Source organism: Lolium rigidum, chromosome 5 (assembly GCF_022539505.1).
Source record: "Lolium rigidum isolate FL_2022 chromosome 5, APGP_CSIRO_Lrig_0.1, whole genome shotgun sequence".
NCBI lineage: Eukaryota > Viridiplantae > Streptophyta > Magnoliopsida > Poales > Poaceae > Lolium > Lolium rigidum.
The window spans coordinates 99,741,280-99,766,929 of NC_061512.1; the positions used below are offsets into that span (position 1 = coordinate 99,741,280).

Below are 25,650 nucleotides of genomic sequence, written 5' to 3' on the forward strand. Positions count from 1 at the left end.
TCCTATATAAAGGGGAGCCTCGGGAGAAACGAGGGATCGAAATCTTTGCCACCAGAACCACCATAATCTTGAGTCGAGCACCTTTGTCGGCTGAACCTTCGAGATCTACTTTCCCTCTACTTCTTACGAAACCCTAAGTCTATAACCTGTAGGCATTGACGAGTTAATCCCTCGTCACCGACGACGACGGGCCAGACCTGGAGGAGGAGGCGGTGATGCAGCAACTGGCGCTCGTCGAGTCGTGCGAGTCGTAGAAGAAGCTGTAGGACGACACAGTGCCCGCGAACATGACCAGATTCACCGTGCCATCGAACTCTCCCTCCAGGAGGAGCAGCTGGGGAGGGCAGGCGACGACGTGGTGAACGAGCACCGGTGTCTTCTCGTCACGCTCCGTACGGAGAGGCGGCGCGCGGCGCAGAAGCTGCGGTGGAGGGGAGGCGACGATGGGGCGGGGCCGTCACACCGCCAGACGGTAGTAGGCCATAATCTAGCCGTTTTCATTCAAACTTATAAAATATAATTAAATTTAAAGAAAAACTTTTCTTTCCGTGCATTTTTATTTATTTGGGACTCGTATTTGAAGAACACGGCTGGGGAGCGCCATCCTCCAAACGCTACAACTCGATCCGGTGTCGTTGGAGATGCTCTTAGAATCGCTGCTGCTAGGCTCGTTGAGTAACCACCCAGGCCGTCATCTCATGTTTTTTTTGAAATCATACCATATATTAAAAGAGTCAGCAAGCCGCCTCGTTAAAAACCTTCCAGTCCCCTTTGGTATCATGGTAAGGAAAATAGTGCGTCTGGAACTTGCTGCTCTGAGTTCAAATTACAGTTACATCATTTATCATCCTCAGAACTAAAAAAACTAGGGGGCTCATCGTCCCAAATACAATCTAAACGATTCTCAAAACAGAACCTAGCTATCTCATGAGCCGCCTCATTAGCCTCCCTTTTGCCTCAGTGTTCAAAGCTAATATTAATATATCCCGCCGCCATGATTCTACAATCATCAAAAATGGCCGCCGAGGACGTGGCTGAGAAGGCCCCATCATTCATAGTATCAATAACCTGGGAATTGTCTGACTGTATGATGTATTGATTCCCTCCCAAGAATTGTGCTGCACTTAGACCTTCTCTTAACGCATAAGCTTCGGTCATAAAAGGATCAGCCACGAACAGTAATTCTTTGCAATTTGCATAAATAAATTTACCCGTGTAGTCCCTTACCATTGTTCCAATACCCCCTCGACCTTGATCATCATCATAGGCTGCATCGACATTTATTTTCAAAACTCCTTCCAGTGGTTTAGTCCAGGACTCCTTCTTATTTATGATCGTATGCTTTTTTGCTTTCCAAAAATTTATGGCTAAATTGACATTGCACTTCGATGGATAATTTGAAGTGCTTCTCCATGAGTAAATTGTCTTCTTTCCCACCATAAATACCATGCTCCTGTCAAGATTAACTCCAGTAGACCAATATTGTTTAGAGAAGAGCATAAACCAAGATTTAAGATCATATGTTGAATAACCATTGAGCCAGATCGATCAATTAATGAGCTAGTTATAATATCCGAAATGCCCAACCTTTGCCATACTTGTTGTGCCCGCTGACAAGAAAAAAATCATGTGAAGGATGTCTTCACAGTGGGTTTTGCAAATTGGGCACTGACTGCTCGTCCCTATATGCCGATTTGCCAGGACTCCATAACAAGGTATCAAACCATGCAGTCATCTCCACCCGAAAATTTTAATCTTTGAAGGGAGTTGGAGACGCCACAATTTCTTCCAAACATCATCTCCTCTAGACCCACAAATATCCATTACATTCGGATTGTGCCTTCCGAATTGGTATTCCCATTCCGCACGGTATGCGGACCTTACTGTAAACAACCCAGACTTTGTCCAATGCCACGCAACAAAATCCTCCATCCCAGCCGGGGACAGCGGGATTTCAAGGATTCGTGTCACATCCACTATCCAAAAAAATTGACGAAGTAATTCCTCATCCCATGTTTCAGTGATAGGGTTTATTAAATCAGCCACCGTTTGAAGCAAATATTACCTCTTGGAGTATACACCTTTGGTGTTGGGCTCGTTGGTATCCAGGCATCTTCCCAAATATTAATTTGGTCTCCTTCTCCAGTTCTCCAAATACAACCGCGTCTCAAAATTTGAATGCCATAAAAAATGCTCTGCCATGTGTATGAACTTCCACTCTTGAGCTTTGCATTCAGAAGTTTACCATCTGGATAATATTTTGAGCGGAGAACTCTTGCACACAAAGAATCTGGGTCTTGGATCAATCTCCAACATTGTTTTGCTAGCATCGCTGTATTAAAAGTATGCAAATCTCTAAAGCCCATTCCCCCTTTCTCCTTCGGAATACAGAGCTTCCACCGCCAACCAATGCATCTTATTATGGTCATCGTCGTCACCCCAAAGAAAATTGCGAAATAGCATCAGTGATTCCCTTACAAATGTTTTTTGGGATATTGAATATTGTCATCGCAAAAACTGGTATAGCTTGGGCAATAGCCTTAATCAGAGTCTCCTTTCCACTCATAGAGAGTATCTTTTCTTCCCATCCACTAATAATTGCTTGGACTCTCTCCACCAAATATTTAAAACAGTCACTTCTACTTAGTTCAACCGTTGAAGGCAGGCTAAGGTATCTATCGTTCAAAGATTCTGTCTATATATCCATAATTTCGGAGACTTCGACTCTCCTTTCAACCACTGTATTTGGACTAAAATAAATGCTGCATTTGTTAGGACTAACCAGTTGTCCCGAGCTCGTACAGTACAAGTCTAAAATCTTCTTCAGAGATCTTGCATTGTCACCATCCGACTTCATTAAAATTAAAGAACCGTCCGCGAACAGAAGATGTGATACAGTAGGTGCTTCCCTACAGACTTTCACCCCAACCAAATCACCTGTATTTTCTGCATGAGCAATTAAATTTGACAAGTCCTCTGCACAAATAAGAAATAAATATGATGATAATGGATCTCCTGTCGGATTCCTCTAGTTGGGATGATCATATCCGTTTCATTTGATAGGCCGTCATCTCATGTTATTGAGCTCACCGATGCTTGTGTGTGGCATCTCGGCTCGGCAGATTATGGCTGCGCGCGTGGGCCTTCCGCAGCAGGCACTCCTCGCCTCCGTTCTTGCGCGAAGCCCATCTCGTGCTCGCCTCCCTTATCCTCCTCTCCTTCCCCTCCCGCTCCCCACCTACCGCCGATCCATCTCCGCCTCCGCCGACGCCGGGCTCCAAAACCTCCGCCGTCGCCGCCCCTTCGCTGCCCGCGCCATGTCGCAGCGATCGGAGGCCGCTGGCAGCCCGTACGCTGCCGAGCTCGCCGCCGCCAAGAAGGCCGTCTCCCTCGCCGCCCGCCTCTGCCAGGTACTCGTCCTAGGATCTCTTCTTCCCCTCTTGTGCGGCCTGCGGCGGATGGCTGGCGCGTTCTTAGTCGAGTGCCAACTGTTCCTCCATATATTGTCCCACAAGCCTCGAGTTCCATTGGTAGTAACGGAAGAAGGGTAATAATGGAATGTAGTGCGACGGCCCGGGGAAGTGTTGCGTGAAATTTATATGAACCAACGCCGAGTATAATCCATTGTTTTACACCAATTTACAATGTCGCCGAGTTCATCTCCGCCACTCTTCATCTGAGATTTTGTGAGCAAGAAATGCGAGTGTTTTAATGTGTGTGGAAGTGTATCAACTGTACAATAATGTTTTGTGTCTTCGAATTTGAATGCCACTATATAGGATAGTGTGGGTAATCACAGTAGTCATGACAATCAGCCTAGCAGTCAGCACTCCGTCTCAAGCTAGTAGCCTTTCAGCTGGATGAATTCATGGCTGTTTGGCTGCTTGATGCTGCAGCTACAACTCACTGCTTTTGTCTTCTGTCTTTCTTCTTCAGACGGTGCAACAGGAAATTGAGCAATCAGATGTTCAGTCGAAGGCGGATAAAAGTCCCGTGACAGTAGCTGACTATGGTACATGCTAACCCTGTAATTGTTTACCTACAAGAATCTGCATTTTTCTGTTTGATTCTGATTTATGGTACTTATACTTAAACCAGAATTTCAAGATTGTTGAGTAGCCTTTTGTTGTTCTTTGGTTTATCTTTACCTGTGGATGTTATGATCTTCATCTAGCATGGCTTAGGGATGAAAAGAACAGTCAAGAAAAAATGATCTTCAGCAGCTCTTGCAGTCTTACTAATATGTGAAACTTTTTCTTTCTCTGAACTCCCCGTTTGCTTGACTTTGCTTTTTATGCATGCAGGGTCTCAAATATTGGTAAGTCTCGTGTTGAATATGGAGGTAACTTCTGGTTCATTTTCTATGGTGGCCGAGGAGGTAAGTAGATTATGTTTCTGTTTACTTATTTCTACTTTAAACACTTAACTATTTTGTAACTAATTGGACGCATACACTTATGTAGGACTCTGAAGATTTGAGAAAAGATGGCGCTGAAGAAATTTTGGAACGCATTACCGACCTTGTAAATGAAACTCTCGCAGAGGATGCTTCTTTCAACATTTTGTTATCTCAGGAAGGTATCCTTTCTGCAATTGATAGCGGGAAGTCTGAGGGAGGTCCATCTGGGCGTCATTGGGTTCTAGATCCTATCGATGGAACTAAAGGGTGAGTTATCATGACTTACACCGGCAGGTTCAATTGCTCCACATTCCGCTAATGTGATAAAATGTTAGTTCCGTTGTGCCATTCACTACACCATTTGATTTTCCATTTCTACAAATCTAGCTAGTGAATATACAAGGTAGCAGACACCATTGCAATTTATTTTTAAGAGTACCTGACCTATGGTTCTGATTTCTGTATGCTAGAATAAATTCATGTTTGATGATGTTTAAGTCAATAATAATCTCTGTTTTCTTAGATCTGTTATATGCTGCACTTAAGTAGATTGATACATTCAGTATGGTATGGATAAACATGACAATATGCAATTTCCTGTAACTTCATGTAGCAAGCATGCGCCTATACAATGTGAAACAAAATTCTGACCTTTCTTGGCATTTATATGTATTTTTTGCCTTTTTATGGTAAATAGGCAATGTTTATAACGCCCAGTGTTTTGTCCATCTATTGCATTGTCTTTTCATGTTTGGTATGGCAGGCTTTTTCACATATGCAGTAGATAGGTTCCCAAAGTAAATTAGTCATTGAAGCTATATTATATCAAACTAACACTTTGCAAAACGCCAAGACAAGTGCCAATGCTACCTAGTAAATTTCGTAAACTAGTTGCAAACTATGTGTGGTTCTCTTTTCAGAGAAGGCATGTGATTGTGAAGTGCTTCTGTTAATAGCTACCTAGCAAAACTGAATACCTCCTTTCCTATTTCATACTGGAACTTCTCATTCTAAACTGGTCGATCATAAACAATACTTACCATTCTCTGAAACAAAAGGTACTTCAGTTACTTGACGTTGATGCAAATAATTAATGACATTGAATGCAAAACCTTGATCTTTGCCTACCGTACTAATAATGCACTTCCTAATCCGTATTTTTTGTTTTAATAACTTGATTCAGTTTCTTAAGAGGGGGCCAATATGCAATTGCACTGGCATTGCTTGATGAGGGTAAAGTTGTTTTGGGTGTATTGGGATGTCCAAATCTTCCTTTGTCATCCATAAGCAACTTGAATGGTAGCTCATCAGGAGATCAAGTTGGCGCCCTCTTCTCAGCCACAATTGGTTGTGGCGCAGAAGTACAGTCTTTAGATGGTTCTCCACCACAGAAGGTACATTTTTACTCTTTTATTTGATACTAAGCATATAACCCTGTTTCTACCTATGTGAGGATTGAGCTTTAATGTTTTTACTTGGTTCTGCCTAACTTTCATGACAGATTAGTGTTTGCTCCACCGATAATCCAGTCAATGCCTCATTCTTTGAATCCTATGAAGGAGCACACACCATGCATGATTTAACTGGCTCCATCGCAGAGGTTTGATCTGAAATATTCGTTGCTTAGTATATATCCGTAAGAACATATTGTAAGTGTATTGGAGTTCTTGCAGAAACTAGGTGTCCAAGCTCCCCCAGTTAGGATTGACAGCCAAGCAAAATATGGTGCTCTTGCCCGTGGTGATGGTGCCATTTACTTGCGTTTTCCATACAAGGGTTACAGGGAGAAGATATGGGACCATGCCGCTGGTGCAATCGTTGTCACAGGTATATTTTTCTGTTTCTTTTCAAACATATGAATCCAATCGGAAGATCAATATTCACTTGTATTTCTCTTTCTGATGTTCTCCAGAAGCTGGAGGTTTAGTAACAGATGCCTCAGGAAACGATCTGGATTTCTCGAAAGGGAGATTCCTTGATCTTGACACAGGCATCATCGCGACCAATAAGCAGCTGATGCCATCACTCTTGAAGGCCGTCCAAGAGGCTATCAAAGAGAAAGAACAGGTCCCTTCCCCATTGTAGAAGTTGGATTGGCCCCAAATGGTGATTGTAGTGCTACTCTCCCGCTCATACTGTTGGGTATGTGTACACAACCTTTGTTAGGGAAAACACAGTCCATTGTTACATCTACAGAGAATAAATAGAGGATTTTGCTCAATCAGTTCCAGTGTGCAGTTGTAGATATACATGCGTCATGATTTTAGCTATGCCAATTACAGTAATATCAATACTTGTGTTTAATCATCCCAGAGTTTGGATGATGTTCCTCATTCCACTATTTCCACACTGGTGAGTACACTTAACCTTGTACAGCACACACGTGCCTTGGTTGACAGTATGAAAAACTTCGGCGGTGCAAGACCTGGTGTACACCAGGGTGTCATCTTAACAGTATCCATCCCTCGGGCAGGGTGGAGATCTGGGCAATGCTGCTCCTGGGTAGCACGAGACAGGCCGACATCACACAAGTGGTGAGGGCAGTTTTGTGTGTTGTTAGGTTGCTTAGCTCAGGAAAGAAATGTGCTCTTCGTGGAAGGACAGCTACCAGCATGGGATTTGCCTATAACAGGGAGTGGCACTAGATACATTTGCTCGTCAGTCGTCACAGCTAAAATGTGGTTCAGAGCGTCGAAAGTATTAAAACTTGAATCATCCACAAATACAATTGTTATCATTCGAATCAACTCGCTGCGTTAGAGCAGGCAGATGTGTCTTTTTATTGTGATTATAATTACTATTAATGCTATGTACCTAAATCATCATTCACCATACTTACACAACAACATTGGAGACCTGAGGTCAATTAAGACTATACAGGGACATCAGTTGGGTAGTCTGAAGGGTGTTTCTTGATGGTATCAAGCAGCGACCGCTGCTGCTCACGGAGGTTGGAAGGAACTTGATCATAAACGTCAGTGAACAGCTCCGCGAGGCCATGTTTCGGGATCCTCTCAGCCACCTGAATGGCTTGAAGAATCTGCACAGAAATGAGCTGACAGTTTCAGAAGGTCATCTATGAAAATGCTGTTACATAGATTCACCTTCCTGCAACAGCAACATTACCTCTTGTCTCACACTGTTCCTGAGTTCAGTCTCTTCAGCATCACACCACCAGCCGTTCCCCTGAACCCATTTTCTGTACCTGGAGACGGGATCCCTAGCTGTTCGCCAATGCTCGATCTCGTCAGCCAGCCTATACTTCGTTGAATCGTCGGATGTCGAGTGATGCCCGACCCGGTAAGTCATCGCCTGAAGTTCTTCAACTCAGTACTCTAAGCAAACATATATCCTCAAAAAAATTGAACTATTGTGCACCTCAATCAAAATAGGTCTTCCTTCAGTTATAGCCATTTCCCGGGCGGTGTGAACTGCACTGTACACAGCAAGAGTGTCGTTGCCGTCAACCCGGATACTGCGGATTCCATAAGCCTGGCCACGGGTAGCAATTCCATCACCTGCGACGACAGTTGGATTTAACACAACACAGCCCCAGTAATTTGTAGAATGTCATGATTGAGCACAGAGGCACACTTCATACTTCTGAATTGTTCAGTAGTTGGGGTGCTGATTGCCCAGCCATTGTTCCGGCAGAAGAAGATCACTGGAGCTTCCGTGACAGCAGCAAAGTTGAGAGCAGCGTGGAAGTCTCCCTGTACGTTTTCATTTGTCAGAAAGACCTTGCTACAAGTTGTAAGTAAGTGATCAATGATTGTTCATCTACCTCGCTCGTGCCACCATCGCCGAAATACGTGATGGCACATGCATCCTTCTTGTCCATCTTCAGAGAGTAGGCGGCTCCAACAGCTTGGGGGAGCTGCGTGCTGATCAATTTGCCAAGAATGATAAATCTCTCCCTCACTTGTATAATTTTTTGTGATGCTGGAGGAAGTATTTCACACTTACGCGATAGGTGATGAGACCGTGAAATAATTCAGACGGTTTGATCCGTAATGTATTGGCATCTGCCTCCCTTTACCGTAATCCATCTTATTCCCAAACAACTGGTTTGCAAATTCTTGCAGCGTGAAACCACGCCATAGAAGAACACCAGGCTCCCTGTACTTCATTTGGCTCCACGATTTCCAGCCAAGATAAGCACAGTAAGTGACATTGTTCTTATAGTATCAGGAATCACAGCTTTGGGTCAACTGAAATTTACCTGAGGTAGCACAATGTCGTCAGCACTAAGCGCGGCAGCAGAAGCTATGTTGATCGCTTCTTCACCATTAGAAGTTAAATAGAATGATATTCTTCCCTGCCTTTGAGCTTCGTAGAAGATTGTATCCATAATCTGGAGGGTGACCATGTTACTGTACATCTTGAGAGCCAACTCCTGACTGACCTGACAACAGTAAGAGACATGATTCAGAACAAATTTATTATTTGCCATCATGTTTGGACCAACCTTCCCCAGTCAGGGAACAATAAACAGTATTACACCTCTTGGAATCTACTGCTGTATATAATCCCACCATCGTCGTCAAGAACACGGTAACACTTGATCCTTTCCCTTTGTGACTCTGGCACAAAATTCATTTCACCAACAAAGGAAAGCTTCCCTCCAGGGAAATCTACTACCTGCGACGGTAACAGTCAAAATATCAAGTTCATAGTGCAAGGAAAAAATTGGATCAATCACAATGCTGGCCAAAAAAGAGCACGTAAAGACTGTTGGAACTAGAAAGCATAACTGGATTAGTCTTATTGATCCTTTTTTTTAGATGAAGGGAATAAGTTAGTATTATTTTTATTAACTGTGGAGGTACTGGACCATTTTTACCCGTTGACAACTATTGACCATCTTGACAATGGCAATATTTTACCATGAGAGACTCCTAATCATTAGTCTCATCAGTTGGCACCGACTGACATCACATGAAGCATACAATTATCAGTAGTAAAGACACGTTTTTTTTTGCAGGGTACAGCGATTGTATTAATCAAATAGGAGTACAAAGACACGTTTCTAAACTCTTAAGCCGTGTGAGCTTACTAAACCTGGAGAAAAGTTCGGTTAGTCCATTGACTCAATGCCACGTCTATCCTTATCTGCTTACTTTACTATTTGTTGTCAGTCCTATCCCTGCACAATTGTCATGTGCTGCGATTCTTTCCACAGTTTTTTCAGCGCTAATTTAGATCGTGGAAGAATTGTTCCAGGGAGAAAAAACACAATTGCAGCGATAGAAATTCTCAAAGGAAGCACTTAGCTAGTGACAAATACAGCAAACAGGAATCCAGAAACAACGTTGTGCCATGTTCTTAAAAAATGGGGAAGTGATTTAGGAGCATGTCTTCTTTTCTTAGGTCCAAAATTTAGATGCATATATCTAATTTTGGAATCACGATGTCTACAGCCTACAGTAAAGTTTGTTTAATCAGGGAGGAAGATGACATGATCCCGGTCCTAGGCGCAGCATCCTGAATATTGGTTGCAATACCATTTTATCCTGACAATTCTTATAGAACACATATGTCAATTAGCAGTCGCCCTACTACTATGCATATACAGTACTCCGGCAGTATTGCGAAGCGTGCACATAACAGGTACCTGCTGAAGATCGCCGGCGGCGAATTCATTATCCGAGTCCTCGGCGGTAGCGGTAGCGGCAGCGGTGTCTCCGGCGAAGCGCCGGACGGAGCAGAACCCCCTTTGGTACCCCGCTGTCGGGCCAAGAACCGGCACCGTCGAGGAGGTCGGGAACCACGGACCGGGACCGCGGCGGCGCAGCTCCCCGGCGATCCTCCTGGCGGCACGGCGCGCCAGCTCGGACGACAGCCACGCAGCCATGTACGTACGTGCGTGCGTGCACTTATATAGGATGTGAGCTTCCTACGCGCGCGCTCAAGGCCGGTCAGCTGCAAGACGATCAATGGTGGTTGCTGGACTTTATAGGTGGCGGTGTTGGAGCTGGATAGAGACGAGAAAAAGGAAGAGAGGAGGCCAAGAGGGAGGAAGAGTGAGCTGGAAAGATAAGTGTGTGTGTGTGCAGCGAGGAGCGCGAGGAGTCTGGAGGTAGGAGAAGACGGGCACGGCAGATGTCCGGAGAGTGACGACTGCCAAACGTGGGTCCAACTCGTCGGTGACCGCGGTGGCAGGAACATGAAGTGATATGGGTCTGGGCTGTGAGGTATGGGGGTTGCACGTGGAAGCCGTCGCCCGGTGCCGGGGTGGGTAAGGAGATGAGGACTGAGTGATGAGACCGGTGAGGTGACAGGCATTGCTCCGATCATGCGCTTCGATCCATGGACCGTCGTACTAGGATGCAGACGATGGACAGGGATGCTAGGGAAAAGGACAATGCAAAATCACTTGTCATGAAAAATGACGTTACTGGGTTTATATGGAGAATTTTGAAGCTGTCGATCCATGGCGCTGGTGAAGAATGTTATGGATGCCGAGATCTGAGGATTATCATGGGTGGTTCGAATTTAGATGGCGATGAGGAATGAGCTTGGTGATTCGTGAATTAAAGCAGCGACATGCAAGTGGGGCGACTGGCTGTCAGAATGAAAATTAATGATCTGACCTTAATTGGTTATGACTGATAATATTTTTGTTGAAGATATTATTTTGAGAGTGAGGATTTTCTTAGGGTGAACTCTAGAACTATGATCGACGATGATGATATTTGTGGGTTGTTTTCTTCTTGGATGCGTCGCTTATGAAGAGATTGAATTTCTAGTGTTGTTTTGGTGGAGTTAATACTATTGTTTTAAAGATGTGTCAATGTAGCGGGACTTATCTTTTTCGTAGTTCTTCTTTCCTTTGTAGCTATGTGTATCATTGATGCCGATAGGGCAATGTGTTATTTTATAAGCTAAGTGCAATTGATCTATCTGCGATAATAATATATATCTTTTATTAAAAAAAATTGAGTGCCAGGCAGAGTGACTACTAAACTAGAACTCCGTAAAAATCATCCGAATTTTGGACGGTTCAGTTGGATTGACACCCCATCTACCTAATGCTCGCCACTCGTTGATATCTTCACACAGAGAAAGATACCGTCTATTTATGTGGGCTCCCCTTTATTCTTCGTCTATGATCTTCCCGCAAAACAAAAATCTTCATCTATGATATATATTTTTTGATAAGAAATTTTTATCACTGAAAAGGTTTACCTTTACATTTGGCCGCTGCATAGATAGGATGAACACAACCATTTTAGTCCACGCGATACAATAAAGTAAAAGAAAATTGCTCTTTACAAGTGATCATGCGATAGCCTAATGTGAAGGAGGGTCAATTCGTAGATTAGATTGTCATCCATGTGGGACAAACATTTCTCACCGCATCCTTCAAGCATGTAGACATCTCTATAAATAGGTTGCGATGCTCCATACACGGTAGAGATGACCATAAATGGAGCGTAGTTGTGCACCACTAGATGATCTGCATAAGAGAAACATTTTTTATCATTAAAGAATTTTCATTTCTACATAGTCATAGCGCTCAAATAATGGCAATCGCTCCCACCCTAATAAGTAGCTTGGACCTAGGATCCGCATCATTCAGCGAATTGTCAAAAATATTCGCAATGATTCATGGTGGGTATAAGGTAGAACCTATTTGGATGGTTAATCATATAGATCTAGCAAATTTGCAATGGAAAAATAAGTGCTTTTATAGTCTCGTCATGGTGACAGAAGACACATGTTTTACTTCCGTGCCAATTACGTTTTACAAGGTTATCTATAGTAAGAATTACACCTCGACAAAGATACCATTCAAAAAATTTAGTTTTAAGTGGAATCTTCATCTTCCAAATTTACTTATTATCAACAACTGGCACCTCCGATTGTATTAAACTTTTGTACATAGAATCGGCCGATAATTTTCCACTCTCATTTAGATTCCAACGAAATTCATTGAATTCATGAGTCAATTGGACCAACCAAAGCATTCCAAGACGCTAGCCTAGGACCAAATAGATATCTTCTAAACGACATATATGGTGGTGAAGTTTCCAGCACCTTAGGGAGTGTATCACTTTGTGTGCACAATGTTGTACAAAACCGATTGTTTTCGGAGCGTGTCATTACCTAGCCATTTATCCTGACAGAACCTATTTCCGATCCATCTCAAATCGAGAAAGAACCAAATGGAAAGAAGTATTTCTTCATCTCCATTAGACCAGCCCAGAATTGTTAGTCCCACGGTTTCAAATAAACCTAAGACAAAGCACAAGAGCCAACATAATTTCTCCTAAGGAGGGTTTGCCCTATCCCATCTTCAGAAAGAAGCTTGAAAAGCCATTTAGAACATCTCTAGCAGATACCCATCCGACTATATAACATGGATGCAGTTAAGTGCAACCAATTATTTTTGCTACGAAAAACGACGCCGCATAACAGATACAACATACCAGTACCGTAAATTGGATTTTTTTTGTGGTATCCCAGATGTCGTATGTTTTCAGCTGAATACATCCTGTACTCAGTGGCAGACCTAGAAAAACTAATGAGTGGGGGCAAATCAATTAAGTGGGGGTATTTCTTGCCTAAATTTTGCAAAATTTGGAAATTTTATCTCAAATCTGAACAAATACTATTGAAATTCAGATTTTTGAGTGGGGGTCTATGCCCCCACTGGGCTCTACTTGAGTCCGCCGGCCGTACTGCTATAGCGATCCGACCCGATAAGAGTTTAATCTCTGTGCTTAATAGTGCTAGTTCGTGAACCAATCGCTAGCACACATAGTTTAAAATGTAATACTAAAATATAAAGATTTTTATTATATCACATGATCCAGAAAGTACAAAATAAAATTACAAATTGACCTCAGTTGGATAGTCTGAAGGGTGTTTCCCCAGCAGCGACCGCTGCTGCTCGCGGAGGTTGGGAGGAACTTGATCATAAACGTCAGTGAACAGCTCCGCGAGCCCACGTTTCGGGATCCTCTCAGCCACCTGAACGGCTTGCAGAATCTGCACAGAAATGAGCTGAAAGTTTCAGAAGGCCATCTATGAAAATGCTGTTACACAGGTTCACCTTCTTGCAACAGCAACATTACCTCTTGTCTCACACTGTTCCTCAGTTCTGTCTCTTCAGCATCACACCACCAGCCGTTCCCCTGAACCCATTTTCTGTACCTGGAGACGGGATCCCTAGCTGTTCGCCAATGCTCGATCTCATCAGCCGGCCTGTACTTGGTTGAATCATCGGATGTAGAGTGATGCCCGACTCGGTAAGTCATCGCCTGAAAGTTCTTCACCTCAGTACTCTAAGCAAACATATATTCTCAAATTTTGTTGAACTATCGTGCACCTCGATCAAAATAGGCCTTCCTTCAGCTATAGCCATTTCCCGGGCGGTGTGAACTGCACTGTACACAGCAAGAGTATCGTTGCCGTCTAGGCGGATACTGCGGATTCCATAAGCCTGGCCGCGGGTAACAATTCCATCACCTGCGAGGACAGTTGGATTTAACACAACACAGCACCAGTAATTTGTAGAATGTCATGATTGAGCACAGAGGCACACTTCATACTTCTGAATTGTTCAGTAGTTGGGGTGCTGATTGCCCAGCCATTGTTGCGGCAGAAGAAGATCATTGGAGCTTCCGTGACAGCAGCAAAGTTGAGAGCAGCGTGGAAATCTCCCTGTACATTTTTTCTGTCACAAAGGCCTGGCTACAAGTTTTAAGTAAGTGATCAGTGATTGCTCGTCTACCTCGCTCGTGCCACCATCGCCGAAATACGTGATGGCACATGCATCCTTCTTGTCCATCTTCAGAGAGTAGGCAGCTCCAACAGCTTGAGGGAGCTGCGTGCTGATCAATTTGCCAAGAATGATAATAATCTCTCCTTCACTTGCATTGTATTTGTGACGCTGGAGGAAGTATTTCATACTTACGCAATAGGTGATGAGATCGTGAAATAATTCAGACGGTTTGATCCGTAATGTATTGGCATCTGCCTCCCTTTACCGTAATCCATCTTATTCCCAAACAACTGGTTTGCAAATTCTTGCGGCGTGAAGCCACGCCATAGAAGAACACCAGGCTCCCTGTACTTCATTTGGCTCCACGATTTCCAGCCAAGAAAAGCACAGTAAGTAACTCTGTTATAGTATTACACATCGCAACTTTGGTTCAACTGAAATTCACCTGTGGTAGTACAATGTCGTCGGCACTAAGCGTGGCAGCAGAGGCTATGTTGATTGCTTCTTCGCCATTGGAAGTTATATAGAATGAGATTCTTCCCTGCCTCTGAGCTTCATAGAAGATTGTATCCATAATCTGGAGGGTGACCATATTACTGTACATCTTCAGAGCCAACTCCTTGCCAACCTGACAAGAGCATGAGACATGCTTCAGAACAAAATCATTGTTCCCTGACTTGTTTGCACCATCAGTATTCCTCACTACTGGAGCAATGAACGGTACTACACCTCTTGGAATCTACTGCTGTATATAATCCCGCCGTCATCGTCAAGAACGCGATAACACTTGATCCTTTCCCTTTTCGACTCTGGCACGAAATTCATTTCACCAACAAAGGAAAGCTTCCCTCCGGGAAAATCTACTACCTGCAACGGTAACAGTCAAAATTATCAAGTTGGATCAACCCAGACGGTGGCAAAAGAGTAAATAAACACTGTTGGAACTTGGAACTGAAAAGCACAATTGAATTAGTTTTATTGACCTTGGAGGTACTGGACCGTTTTACCCGTTGACAACTATTGACCATCTTGACAATGTCAATATTTTACCAGGAGAGACTGCTAATCATTAGTCTCATAATAAAACCCTTAGGTTCGTTTTTTTTTCCTAGAGAAAAACCTAGGGTTAGTCTCCTCTGGTGGCGTGAAAACCCGCTGTGAGTATTCTTGGATCCTCCAGGATCCGAAGGTTTGCGCATCAGGCGTTCGTGCCGGATCGTGTTCTCAGGCGATCGGGTCTCCCTCGCCAAGGTCGGGAGATCTTCCTATCTCTGTAACCGGCTTGATCTCCATGGCGGACAAGACGGACAAAGCGGAACCAAGCAAAGGGAAAGGAAAAGAGAAGACGGAAGAAAACGTAGATGATCTGCTGGGAAGATTGCATCTAGAGGAAGACGAAGTTGAAGATTTTGTCTGGGAAGATGAAGTGAACGAATCTGAGGTAAAATCAAAGTGGCTTGCTATTGCCCGAGTTCATACTTCTAAACTAGGGTTTAGTCAAAGTGCGCTTTTTTCGGATATGCGTTCTGCCTGGAACCCAGCAAGGGATGTGACGTGGAGAAGGATTGAGGATAACCTGTTTACTATCCAATTTAATTGCCTGGCGGATTGGAACAAGGCGATGAACCAAGGACCATGGTTATTCCGTGGTCAAGCTTTGATCATCGAGGAATATGACGGGTTTACAAACCCACTGTCTGTGAAGCTGGATAGAATTACAGTGTGGGCACAGATCCATAAACTCCCTGATAACTATTTGAAAGAGCATGTGATAAGAGGTATGTCGAGAGGAGTAGGAGAAGTAATGGAAGTACATATTAAATTGCCTGCGGGATTTATTGGCAGTTTTGTTAGACTGAAGGTGAAGCTTGATGTTAACAAAAAGCTTAGCAGATTTGTGTCGATGACAAGGGATAAAAAGAGAGAGTATTATCAAGTCAAGTATGAGAAAATGCCGGATTTCTGCGCTCATTGTGGCATGCTTGGGCACTGGTATGAGGAATGTGGTACAGGTGAGCATGATTCATCCTCCTTTGAGTGGGGTGATTTCATTATGGCTGATGGCGGTCGTGGGCGTGGCAGAGGCCGAGGACAAGGAAGAAGCCGTGAGGGTAGAGGGGATGATCTGTACTCCCGTGGACGAGGCAGAGGAAGAGGATATTTTCCAGGAGGGGCAAGCTCTGATATGAGAGACTCTGTGCTATCTGATGAGATGGATTATGAGGAACAGACGAGACAAAATCCAAATGCTCGGAAGAGATTGGCCCTAAACTCAAATGTAGGTGATGGTGCCCTGGTTGTAGGGGCAGCGAAGACTGGGGTTCTGGAGAAAGTTGCTGCATTTGAGGACCGGTGTGACTCTGACAAGGACAAGGAAAGTGATCTGAATGAAACTCCGCAGAAAAACGCAAACAAAAAGAAAGCAAGAAAGGATGGTGAGGAGATTTACCCAGAAGCAGTCAATGAGGGATCGGTGGCCTCCTTCGAGGAGGACGGCCGGGCACAATGAAAATATTAGGCTTAAACTGCCACGGTCTGGGCGGGGCCGCGACAGTGTTATCGCTTCTGGATGTACAGAAGCGTCGAGGTGCTGATGTTATTTTCCTATCAGAAACACATTTGGAGGAGTTCCCAGCTGAATGTTTGTGCAGACGACTGAGGATGGATCACAAATATGTAGTGAGAAGCAATGGGAGAAGTGGGGGTCTTATGTTACTTTGGAAGAAGGAAGTGGGGGTGGAGCTACAATTCAAATGTGACAATTACATTGACGTTACTATTGGTAGAGGAGTGGAGAATATCTGGCGGTTTACTGGGATGTATGGAGAGCCTAAGTGGGAAAATAAATACAAAACTTGGGATTACTTGAGAAGTTTGCATGCTCAGAGTACAATGCCATGGCTGGTCTTAGGTGATTTAAATGAAATTATGTACCCTTTCGAGAAGGAAGGAAGAAATCAAAGACCACTGCATTTTATGCAAGCTTTTCGTGAAGCACTTGCGGATTGCAATCTACCAGACATTGGGTATGTTGGGGACAAGTTTACTTGGCACAAAGGGGCAATCAGAGAAAGACTGGACCGAGCACTCTCTAATGATGCATGGAATATGAAGTTCCCGAGCGCTGTATTGGAAAACCTCCCCTACTGTAAGTCGGATCATCGGCCTCTGGTACTTTGCTTGGAAGAATAGGCGGCCCATGAAAATACTAGTCCAACAGTGTTGAGGTTTGAAGCGAAGTGGCTAAAAGAGGCCCAATTCAGTGAGATTATGCTGCAGGCTTGGGAAAGATCAAGCAATAATTTGAATTCAGATTTGGCGGGTAGATTAGCGGTAGTGCATGAACAATTGCATAAATGGGATCGATATACTCTTCAAAAGTTCGAAGAGAAGGTTAAGATCTGCCCAGAGAGAGTTGGAATGGTGGCGGTTGATGCACTTACAAATGAAAAAATAACTAAACAAAAAGAGATAGCGGTGGAGATTGAAAGGCTATTAGAACAAGAGGAAATTCACTCGGCACAAAGAAGTAGAGTCAAGTGGTTACAGTTCAGAGATAAAAACACGTCTTTCTTTCACAGGTTTGCAACTGCTAGGAAAGAGAGGAATAAAATAAAAAGATTGAAAAATGATCAAGGTATGTGGCTAGAAGGTACTGCATATTTAAACCCAATGATTTCAGACTACTTCTCTGGTTTGTTCTCAACGGAAGTTTATGATACTGACCCAGCTTTATTGGATAAAGTTATGCCCCGTGTCACGCTAGAAATGAATGAGTATCTACAACGGGGTTTCAATCCAGAGGATGTCAAGAAAGCTCTTTTTTCTATTGGTGATATGAAAGCCCCGGGCTCGGATGGCTTGCATGCAATTTTCTTTAAAAAATGTTGGCACATCCTTGGTGATGTATTGACTCAGGAGGTTCTGGATGCAATTAATAATAAATGTATACCGGATGGGTGGAACGACACGATCATTGTGCTAATCCCCAAGGTGGACTCTCCCGAAACTATAACACAATATAGACCAATAAGTCTATGCAATGTCCTTTATAAGGTAATTTCAAAGATGTTAGTTGTCCGCCTTAAGTCTTTCCTTGATAAGATTATTTCACTGGTTCAAAGTGCTTTGATCCCTGGTAGACTTATCACATATAATATTCTGGTGGCCTATGAGAGTATTCAGACTATAAAAAATAAGAAGATTGGGAAGAATGGCTATTGTTCAGTTAAGCTTGACATGCAAAAGGCTTATGACAGGGTTGAGTGGATTTTCTTGGAGAATATGTTGTACCGGCTGGGTTTTCATCAAAATTTTGTTGAACTCCTAATGATTTGTGTGAGATCAGTCAGATATAAAGTAAGGTACAATGATCAAGAAACTCAAGAATTTCTTCCAACAAGAGGTTTGAGACGGGGGACCCTCTATCCCCATATCTTTTCTTGATTTGCGCAGAAGGTTTATCAAGCTTATTGGCTCATCGTGAGGAGGTTAGTGGCATTGAAGGAGTACGGGTGTGTAGAAATGCACCATCAGTTTCACATTTATTATTTTCTGATGATTCCCTGATCCTTATGAAGGCAAACAGAGATAATGCAACCTCGTTGAGACAAGGTCTTGATCTTTATTGTGCAAATTCGGGACAGATGGTGAGTGAAGCCAAGTGTAGCATATTTTTCAGTCCGAATGTTGATGTGCAAGTGAAGGAGGAGATCTGTTTAGAACTAAACATTATGACTGAAGCATTGTCAGATAGATATCTGGGATTGCCGGCTATGGTGGGTGTTAATAGAAGTGATCATTTTATGTATCTTCTTGAAAGAGTTATTGCGATCTTGCAAGGGTGGAAGGAGAAATTATTATCTATGGGGGCAAAGAAATTTTATTGAAGGCGGTGATTCAATCTATCCCTGTGTTTGCAATGGGAGTCTTCAAAATTCCCAAGAATATCTGCAAGGAAATTACTGATGCTATGTCAGCTTTCTGGTGGGGTGATACTGAAGAACAAAAGCGCATGCATTGGAGTGTTTGGTGGAAAATGTGCATACCGAAAAAGGAAGGAGGTATGGGATTCCGAGATCTTCATGTTTTCAATCTAGCTATGCTTGCAAAACAAACCTGGAGACTTCTGTCTAGACCGGACACTTTATGTGAGCAAGTCCTGAGGGCCAAATACTATCCTACTGGCGACTTGCTAAATGCTGGACTAAAAAAAGGGTCATCCTTTACATGGCAAAGCATTGTGAGTGGTATTCAAACTTTTAAAAGAGGTCATATTTGGAGGGTAGGAAATGGGCGGAGCATTAATATTTGGAAAGATCATTGGATCCCTAGTAACTTGTCAAGGAAAATAGATACAGTGAGGGGTAACAACCTGTTAAGAACTGTTGAAGAATTGATTAACCCTGCTACTGGACAGTGAGATGAAGAATTAATTCGCGATACTTTCCATCCTCTTGAAGCTCAAAAAATATTGGAAATACCGATCAGCCCAAATTTGGAAGATGACTTTGTGGCTTGGCATAAAACAAGAACTTATACCTTCTCAGTCCGATCTGCATATTATACCGAGTGGGAGCACCAATTTCGGATCAAAATTGGGCGGTCTGATGGACAAGGATCATCCATGACCAACCCGGTATGGGATATACTTTGGCAGCTACGTGTTCCTGCAAAAATAAAAATATTTGGGTGGAGGGCGTTGCATGGTTTGATCCCAGGTTTGGGTGTTTTGGCTAATAGACATATCAATGTATTTGCACAATGCCCAATATGTTTGCAAGGTTCTGAAGATATCAGGCACCTGATGTTTACCTGTAAAAGAGCACAAGAAGTTTGGAAATCCTTGGGACTCGAAGAAGTAATCAATAATGCGGCTAGCTTGGATAGATCGGGATCAGTGGTTCTGGAAGAAATACTAAGAAGTCCTACAAAAAATCACCGATTCTTGGTCAGCTCGGCTAGCAAGAAATTGTCCTAGTAGCTTCTTGGTATATTTGGTGGTAGCGGAGAGAAGCAGTGAAGGGAGAGAGGGTGGCGCCACCATTGCGATCTGCGTTATCGATACAAGCTCTCACCCTGAACTATGGATTGGCGGCAAAGAGATCAACCCCAAGGCAGGTACAGTGGCTTAAACCCCCGCGGAATAAATATAAGGCTAACATTGATGCATCATACTTCCCAAATGGGATGGGGGCAGTGGCAGTAGTAATACGTAATCATCACGGCGAGGTGATAGTGGGTGGTGCATGGCCAAAACGAATTTTGTTGGATGCTATGACAGCTGAGGCGGAAGCTCTTCGACATGGCCTTCATCTGATTGAGAGTATTGGATGTTCACCGGTAATTGTTGAATCGGACTGTTTGGAGTTAGTGGAGTCCTGTAATGGTGCTGAACTATGGAGCCCATATACACCTATCATTGCAGATTGCTTTGAGATATCTCAACGACTGGATATGATCACATTTCAACATTGCCCCAGGGAAGCAAATAAGGTCGCTCATAATCTTGCTAGGTCCTGCTTCGAAGCGGATAATATGATTACTTGGGATAATGATCCTCCTAGACAGGTTGCTTTAGATGATTTAGCTGTTTTGAACAATGTTGTAATCGAATCTTGATGTTTAGCCAGCAAGTTTCAGACGCACTCTTTTCCTTACAAGGGTATCGAAGGGGGCTGGAAGTTTTTAATGAGGCGGTTTGCTAGTTTTAATATATTTTTAATTTTCAAAAAACATTTATTAGTCTCATCAGTTGACACCGACTGACATCACATGAAGTATACAATTATCAGTCGTAAAGACACGTTTCTAAAGCCGTGTGAGCTTAACATGGATTAAAGTTCGATTAGTCCATTGACTCAATGCCACGTCCATCCTTATCTGCTTACTTTACTACTTCTCGTCAATTCTATCCATGCACAATTGTCTGTGCTGCTATTCTTTCCACAGTTTTGCCAGCGCTAAGATCGTGAAGGAATTGTTCCAGGAAGAAAAACACAATTGCAGTAATAAAAATTCTCAAATGAAGAACTTTGCTAGTGACAAATACACCAAACAGGAATCCAGAAACAACGTTGTGCCATGTTCTTAAAAAATTGGGGACGTGATTTAGGAGCATGTCTTCTTTTTTTAGGTCCCACATTTAGATGCATATCTAATTTTGGAATCACCATGTCTGCACTAAAGTTTGTTTAATCAGGGAGGAAGATGCACAAGTAGAAAAACGGTTTCCGTCCGGAGTTTATTTCCGGTTCCAATGGCTAGAACGCTGCACAGGACAACCAGCTCTTGTCCCGGGTCAAACAAGACCTTTAGTCCCCCGCTCAACGTGTTTACCGACAAGGATCCAACAGAACAATACGAGGACATTGCTAGAAAATCACTGTTGCTCAATTGATAGGCATGCACTACTAGGAAATAGGCTACCGAGACGACGCACCTAAATAGGCTACCACTGGCGCACCAACGTGCGCCGGTGGTAACACGCATTACCGCCGACGCACCTCCTGGTCCACCGGCAGTAACTTGACTAGTGCGTCGGCGGTATATTTTTCAAAATTCAAAAAAGACGAATCTAGATCTAGATCTAAATCTCGTCGTGATGTGTTCTTCACGTTCTTCATAGTGGCCAGCGATGGTTGAGGAGGTGGGTCACCGGACGGGAGGTCGCCGGCGAGCTTGAGGAGGTGGTTGCCGTTGAGGTTGAGGAGGTGGTCGCCGGAAGGAGGTCCCGACAAGGTTGATGAAATGGTCACTAGAGAAAGGTCCCGACTTGGGGAGGTACTCGCCGGATGGAGGTCACCGGGTTGAGGAGATGCGGGTTGAGGAGGAGGAGGAGGACAGAAAGAGGAGGAGGAAAAGAGGAGGAGGAGGAGGAGGAGGAGGAGAAGGAGGAGGGAAAGAAGAGGAGGAGAAGGGAAAGAAGAGGAGGGAAATGGGAGGAGGAGGAGGAGGAGAGAAAGTGAGAAAAAAGAAGAGGTTGGCGAGCTGGTTTTGCATATATGGCAAATGTTACCTATTGGTGTGCCAGGGGTAATTTTTATTGTTTTCATCAAAATCCAAAAGCTGAAAAACATCATGTTTCTGTTTTGAATTTGACAAATCCAAAAATTTTCTAAACAACCATAGGTGGTTGAAATCGGTTTGATAATTTTGCATAGATACATTTTGGTATAAAATAGTTTTCCATCGGAAATCGTATGCAACCGGAAATCCCGCTTTACCAAAACATGATGCCATTTTGCATAATATATCAAAATGCATGTTTTTAAATTTTCACAAAACTTGATAACATAACACATGGGCATCTCGAAGGATTTTATTTTTTGATATTTCTATCATTTCCTTTTATAGGGTGGTGCACTGGCGGTAATTAAATTACCCCCGGCGCACCAATATGGTGGTAAGGGCCATTTTTTCCTGGCCGGAACCTGGCCGACCCTTATCTCTGACGCTCAGTTTCTTTGGTGCGCCGACGGTATTTTTGCACCACCGGCGGTCCGCAAAGTAGGTGCACCGGCGCAAATACCACCGACGTGTACATTTTTGTGTGTGCCGGTGGTAACACTGGGCCTATAGCCTATTTTCTAGTAGTGATGGAAGATATCCCCAAGGCTGATCGAGCATGGAAATTTGCCCTCGGAGAGCCTCTGGTCAGACCTAAGAAGGTCCGGCATCTACCAATACAATGCGAAGATTGCATGACTGTTACATAGAATCCTCAAAGGAAGAGCGAACCATGCTCATGGTGGCCGTTCAAAAGGAGCTTTACTTCCGTGACAACCAGATATGTATTATCCTTGAAGAACTTTTTCAGTTATATAATCAAGACGTCCTTGACAAAGCTCTCGTTAGTTCCTATTGTCTGTAAGTGATTTATTTCTGTAATTAAGTCTCTAGTTCAGCTCGTTCATTGCCTTAATTAATCTCACTATATTTTTTGTACACTATTATGCAGAATGAAGATTCTCGAATGAAAAAGATGGAGCAGTGACATTGGGTTCATTGACCCATATACCGTTCATTTTCTTACGGTACAAAACCACGCCAAGGACACAGAGGCTAAGTTGTTAAGGTTTTTAATTAAACAAAATGAAAGACCGAAAATACTATTCCTTACAACTTCAAGTGAATGTTTTTGTTCATCTACACATTCTATTTTTCTTACTCGATGTTTAGTGCAATTAATGAGTTATGCATGCTTGCGTAACGTGGGCAACTTCCACTAAATTCTGCTAAGCATTCATGTTGACGCTAGAAAAGTTGATGTCATGGAACCATTAGAGACAGATCCTGAGGAGTACGAGAACATCGGTTTTATGCTCTAGAGGTAATTTCAATAATTGTCACACTATATTGGTATGTTTCGTTCATTTCTTGATATCAAGTAATTAATAACTCCTTTATTCAGTTGCATGCATAATTTTTTATGATGATGTGATATTTATACACACAATTCATATATTCATATTGATCTCCTTTTTAACGAATGAAAAGATCCAGGACCAGCTCCTACCAAAGGACCGCATACAAGCAATTCAAAAGGAATTGGCGGGATTTTTATCTTACAAATGTCATATCTCAAGCCGGAGAATACGATTGCATGTAATTTAATGATCTCTATGTAATTAGATAGATAATATGCCAAATTATATATATGTATACTCGATCGTAAGAGGAATTATATCATATACGTGTACAATATGTAGTAGCGCAGAATATGTGTACGGAAATTTGTTCAGAATAAAAAAGAATTGAAACGCAAAATAAAAAAGAATTGAATGAAAAACACAATGAAAATGAAAAATACAAAATAAAGGTGCTAAACCCTGGGCGTGGCTCGTCTGCAGTAGCATTATTACTGTACCCATACAGTAATGTACTTATCAACCGTCCAATCGCATTCAACGACGTAGCCAGTCTTCTATTTCCAGCAAAACCTGATTGTCTTCTTCCTCTGCACGTATCAGCCTATCAGGCTGCCGTGCCGCGCTACCTCAATACATCAGCGCGCAGCGGGCAACTAACCCATGGATTCACTGTTGCTGCGTCGCGCCGCCCGGGATGCTGATCACGGATCTAAAACATCAGGAGATAGTGTGGTGCAGTCCATGGCTCTGCCGGTGTTCTCGCTACGAGCGAGAAAGACCCGTCCGTCATCCACCGGCGCAGACGTACTCCGGTCGAACTGCTCAAGCTGGGTGGTGGGGGCTTGATTCCTTGTCGAGCTACCACTGCTGACGGCTTAATTCATTGACGTGGTACTTTCCCACTTCTGAGCGCCGCCGGCATAGGCGGATCTACCATCCCTATTGCCCGGGCAGCCGCCCAGGCTTCCGGCCGGCCGGCAAGCCTATTTTTGCCCATATTTCATATGTATTTAACGAAAAATAAGAACATTAAGCCTGTTTGCCCGGGCTTTAAAATTCTTCTGGGTCCGCCTATGGCCGCCGGATGTCCGTCCCTCGTCGGAGCAGTGTGCTCCATTCCTAGCGATGGACGATGGTAACGAACTGCGATGGCTACTGATTTCCTGCGTGATGCAACGAGAAAGAACAAGGGAAGAAGAACACATTAAAAAGAGCGTTTGAGACTACCGTCGGATGTAACTGAATGGTAGATCAAGTACATTACTGTACGGGTACAGTAATAATGCTACTGCAGACGAGCCACGCCCCTAAACCCTAACCCGAGCGCGTCTTTTAGTCCTAGTTGGTGTTAAAGGTCCTTCAGCCCTAGCGTGCGACCGCAGCCACGTGGAAAACTTTTAGTCCTAATTTGTGAGACTAAAGAGAGAAGGCTTCAGTTCCGATTTCGTATTACCGGAACTAGAGCCCATTCCTAACTGAAACTAGAGGTCTTTTTTACATGATCCCGGTCCTAGGCGCACCATCCTGATTCCTGAACATTCGTTGTGCTAGACAATTTTATAGAATACATACGTCAATTAGCAGCCGTCCTACTACTAGTATGCAGAAATACCTGCTGCAGATCGCCGCCGGCGAATTCATTCTCCGACTCCTCGGGGGCGGTAGCGGCGGTGCTGTCTCCGGCAAAGCGCCGGACGGAGCAGAACCCCCTGAGGTCCCCTGCCAGCTGCCCACGAGCCAGCACCGTCGACGAGCTGAGTAACCACGGATCGGGACCGCGGCGGCGTAGGTGGCCGGCGAGCCTCCTGGCGGCAGAGCGCGCCAGCTTGGACGACGACCCAGCAAGCCACGCAGCCATATGTAAGTACACGCAATCAAACAGGCTAATCTCATACGACGTTATATGCGATGCGAGCTTCCGACGCGCTCCCTGCTGCGATCAATGGTGGTGGTGGATTTTATACGTGGCGGAGGTGGAGACTGGAGTTGGATACAGACGAGGGAAGGAAGATAAGAGAAGAAACGAGCGAAGCAAAGTTGGAAGTGTGCGTTGGAAAGATAAGTGTGTGTGCAGCGAGGGCCGCGAGGAGTCTGGAGGTAGGAGAAGACGGGCACAGCTGACGGATGTCCGGAGAGCGACGAGTGAGAAA

General features: G+C 43.8%; 3 protein-coding genes across 4 annotated transcripts; 1 reads left to right on the forward strand and 2 right to left on the reverse strand.

Moving 5' to 3' along the window:
* Positions 1 to 3,125: 3,125 nt before the first annotated feature.
* LOC124653171 (3'(2'),5'-bisphosphate nucleotidase-like) lies at positions 3,126 to 6,623 on the forward strand. Its single transcript, XM_047192237.1, has 8 exons — positions 3,126 to 3,410; positions 3,937 to 4,012; positions 4,305 to 4,378; positions 4,464 to 4,666; positions 5,583 to 5,793; positions 5,901 to 5,999; positions 6,073 to 6,226; positions 6,312 to 6,623. The coding sequence occupies exons 1-8, from the start codon at positions 3,126 to 3,128 to the stop codon at positions 6,482 to 6,484; spliced, it is 1,275 nt and encodes a 424-aa protein (XP_047048193.1). The 3' UTR covers positions 6,485 to 6,623.
* A 522-nt stretch (positions 6,624 to 7,145) lies between these two features.
* LOC124652715 (2-oxoisovalerate dehydrogenase subunit alpha 2, mitochondrial-like) lies at positions 7,146 to 10,268 on the reverse strand. Of its 2 annotated transcripts, none has more exons than XM_047191758.1 (9): positions 10,015 to 10,268; positions 8,903 to 9,047; positions 8,622 to 8,804; positions 8,366 to 8,523; positions 8,184 to 8,283; positions 8,001 to 8,112; positions 7,778 to 7,917; positions 7,526 to 7,711; positions 7,146 to 7,439 (listed from the first exon to the last, which is right to left on the reverse strand). In XM_047191758.1, exons 1-9 carry the CDS (start codon positions 10,251 to 10,253, stop codon positions 7,272 to 7,274), a joined length of 1,431 nt encoding a protein of 476 aa, XP_047047714.1. In that variant the 5' UTR covers positions 10,254 to 10,268; the 3' UTR covers positions 7,146 to 7,271. The 2 variants fall into 2 exon arrangements, with proteins under 2 accessions (XP_047047714.1, XP_047047715.1); XM_047191759.1 differs by having other exon boundaries at positions 8,903 to 9,040; positions 10,014 to 10,268.
* A 2,966-nt stretch (positions 10,269 to 13,234) lies between these two features.
* Positions 13,235 to 25,358, reverse strand: LOC124655392 (2-oxoisovalerate dehydrogenase subunit alpha 2, mitochondrial-like). The gene is made up of 9 exons (XM_047194296.1): positions 25,113 to 25,358; positions 14,859 to 14,996; positions 14,575 to 14,757; positions 14,322 to 14,479; positions 14,139 to 14,238; positions 13,957 to 14,068; positions 13,734 to 13,873; positions 13,480 to 13,665; positions 13,235 to 13,393 (listed from the first exon to the last, which is right to left on the reverse strand). Exons 1-9 carry the CDS (start codon positions 25,356 to 25,358, stop codon positions 13,235 to 13,237), a joined length of 1,422 nt encoding a protein of 473 aa, XP_047050252.1.
* Positions 25,359 to 25,650: the final 292 nt, after the last annotated feature.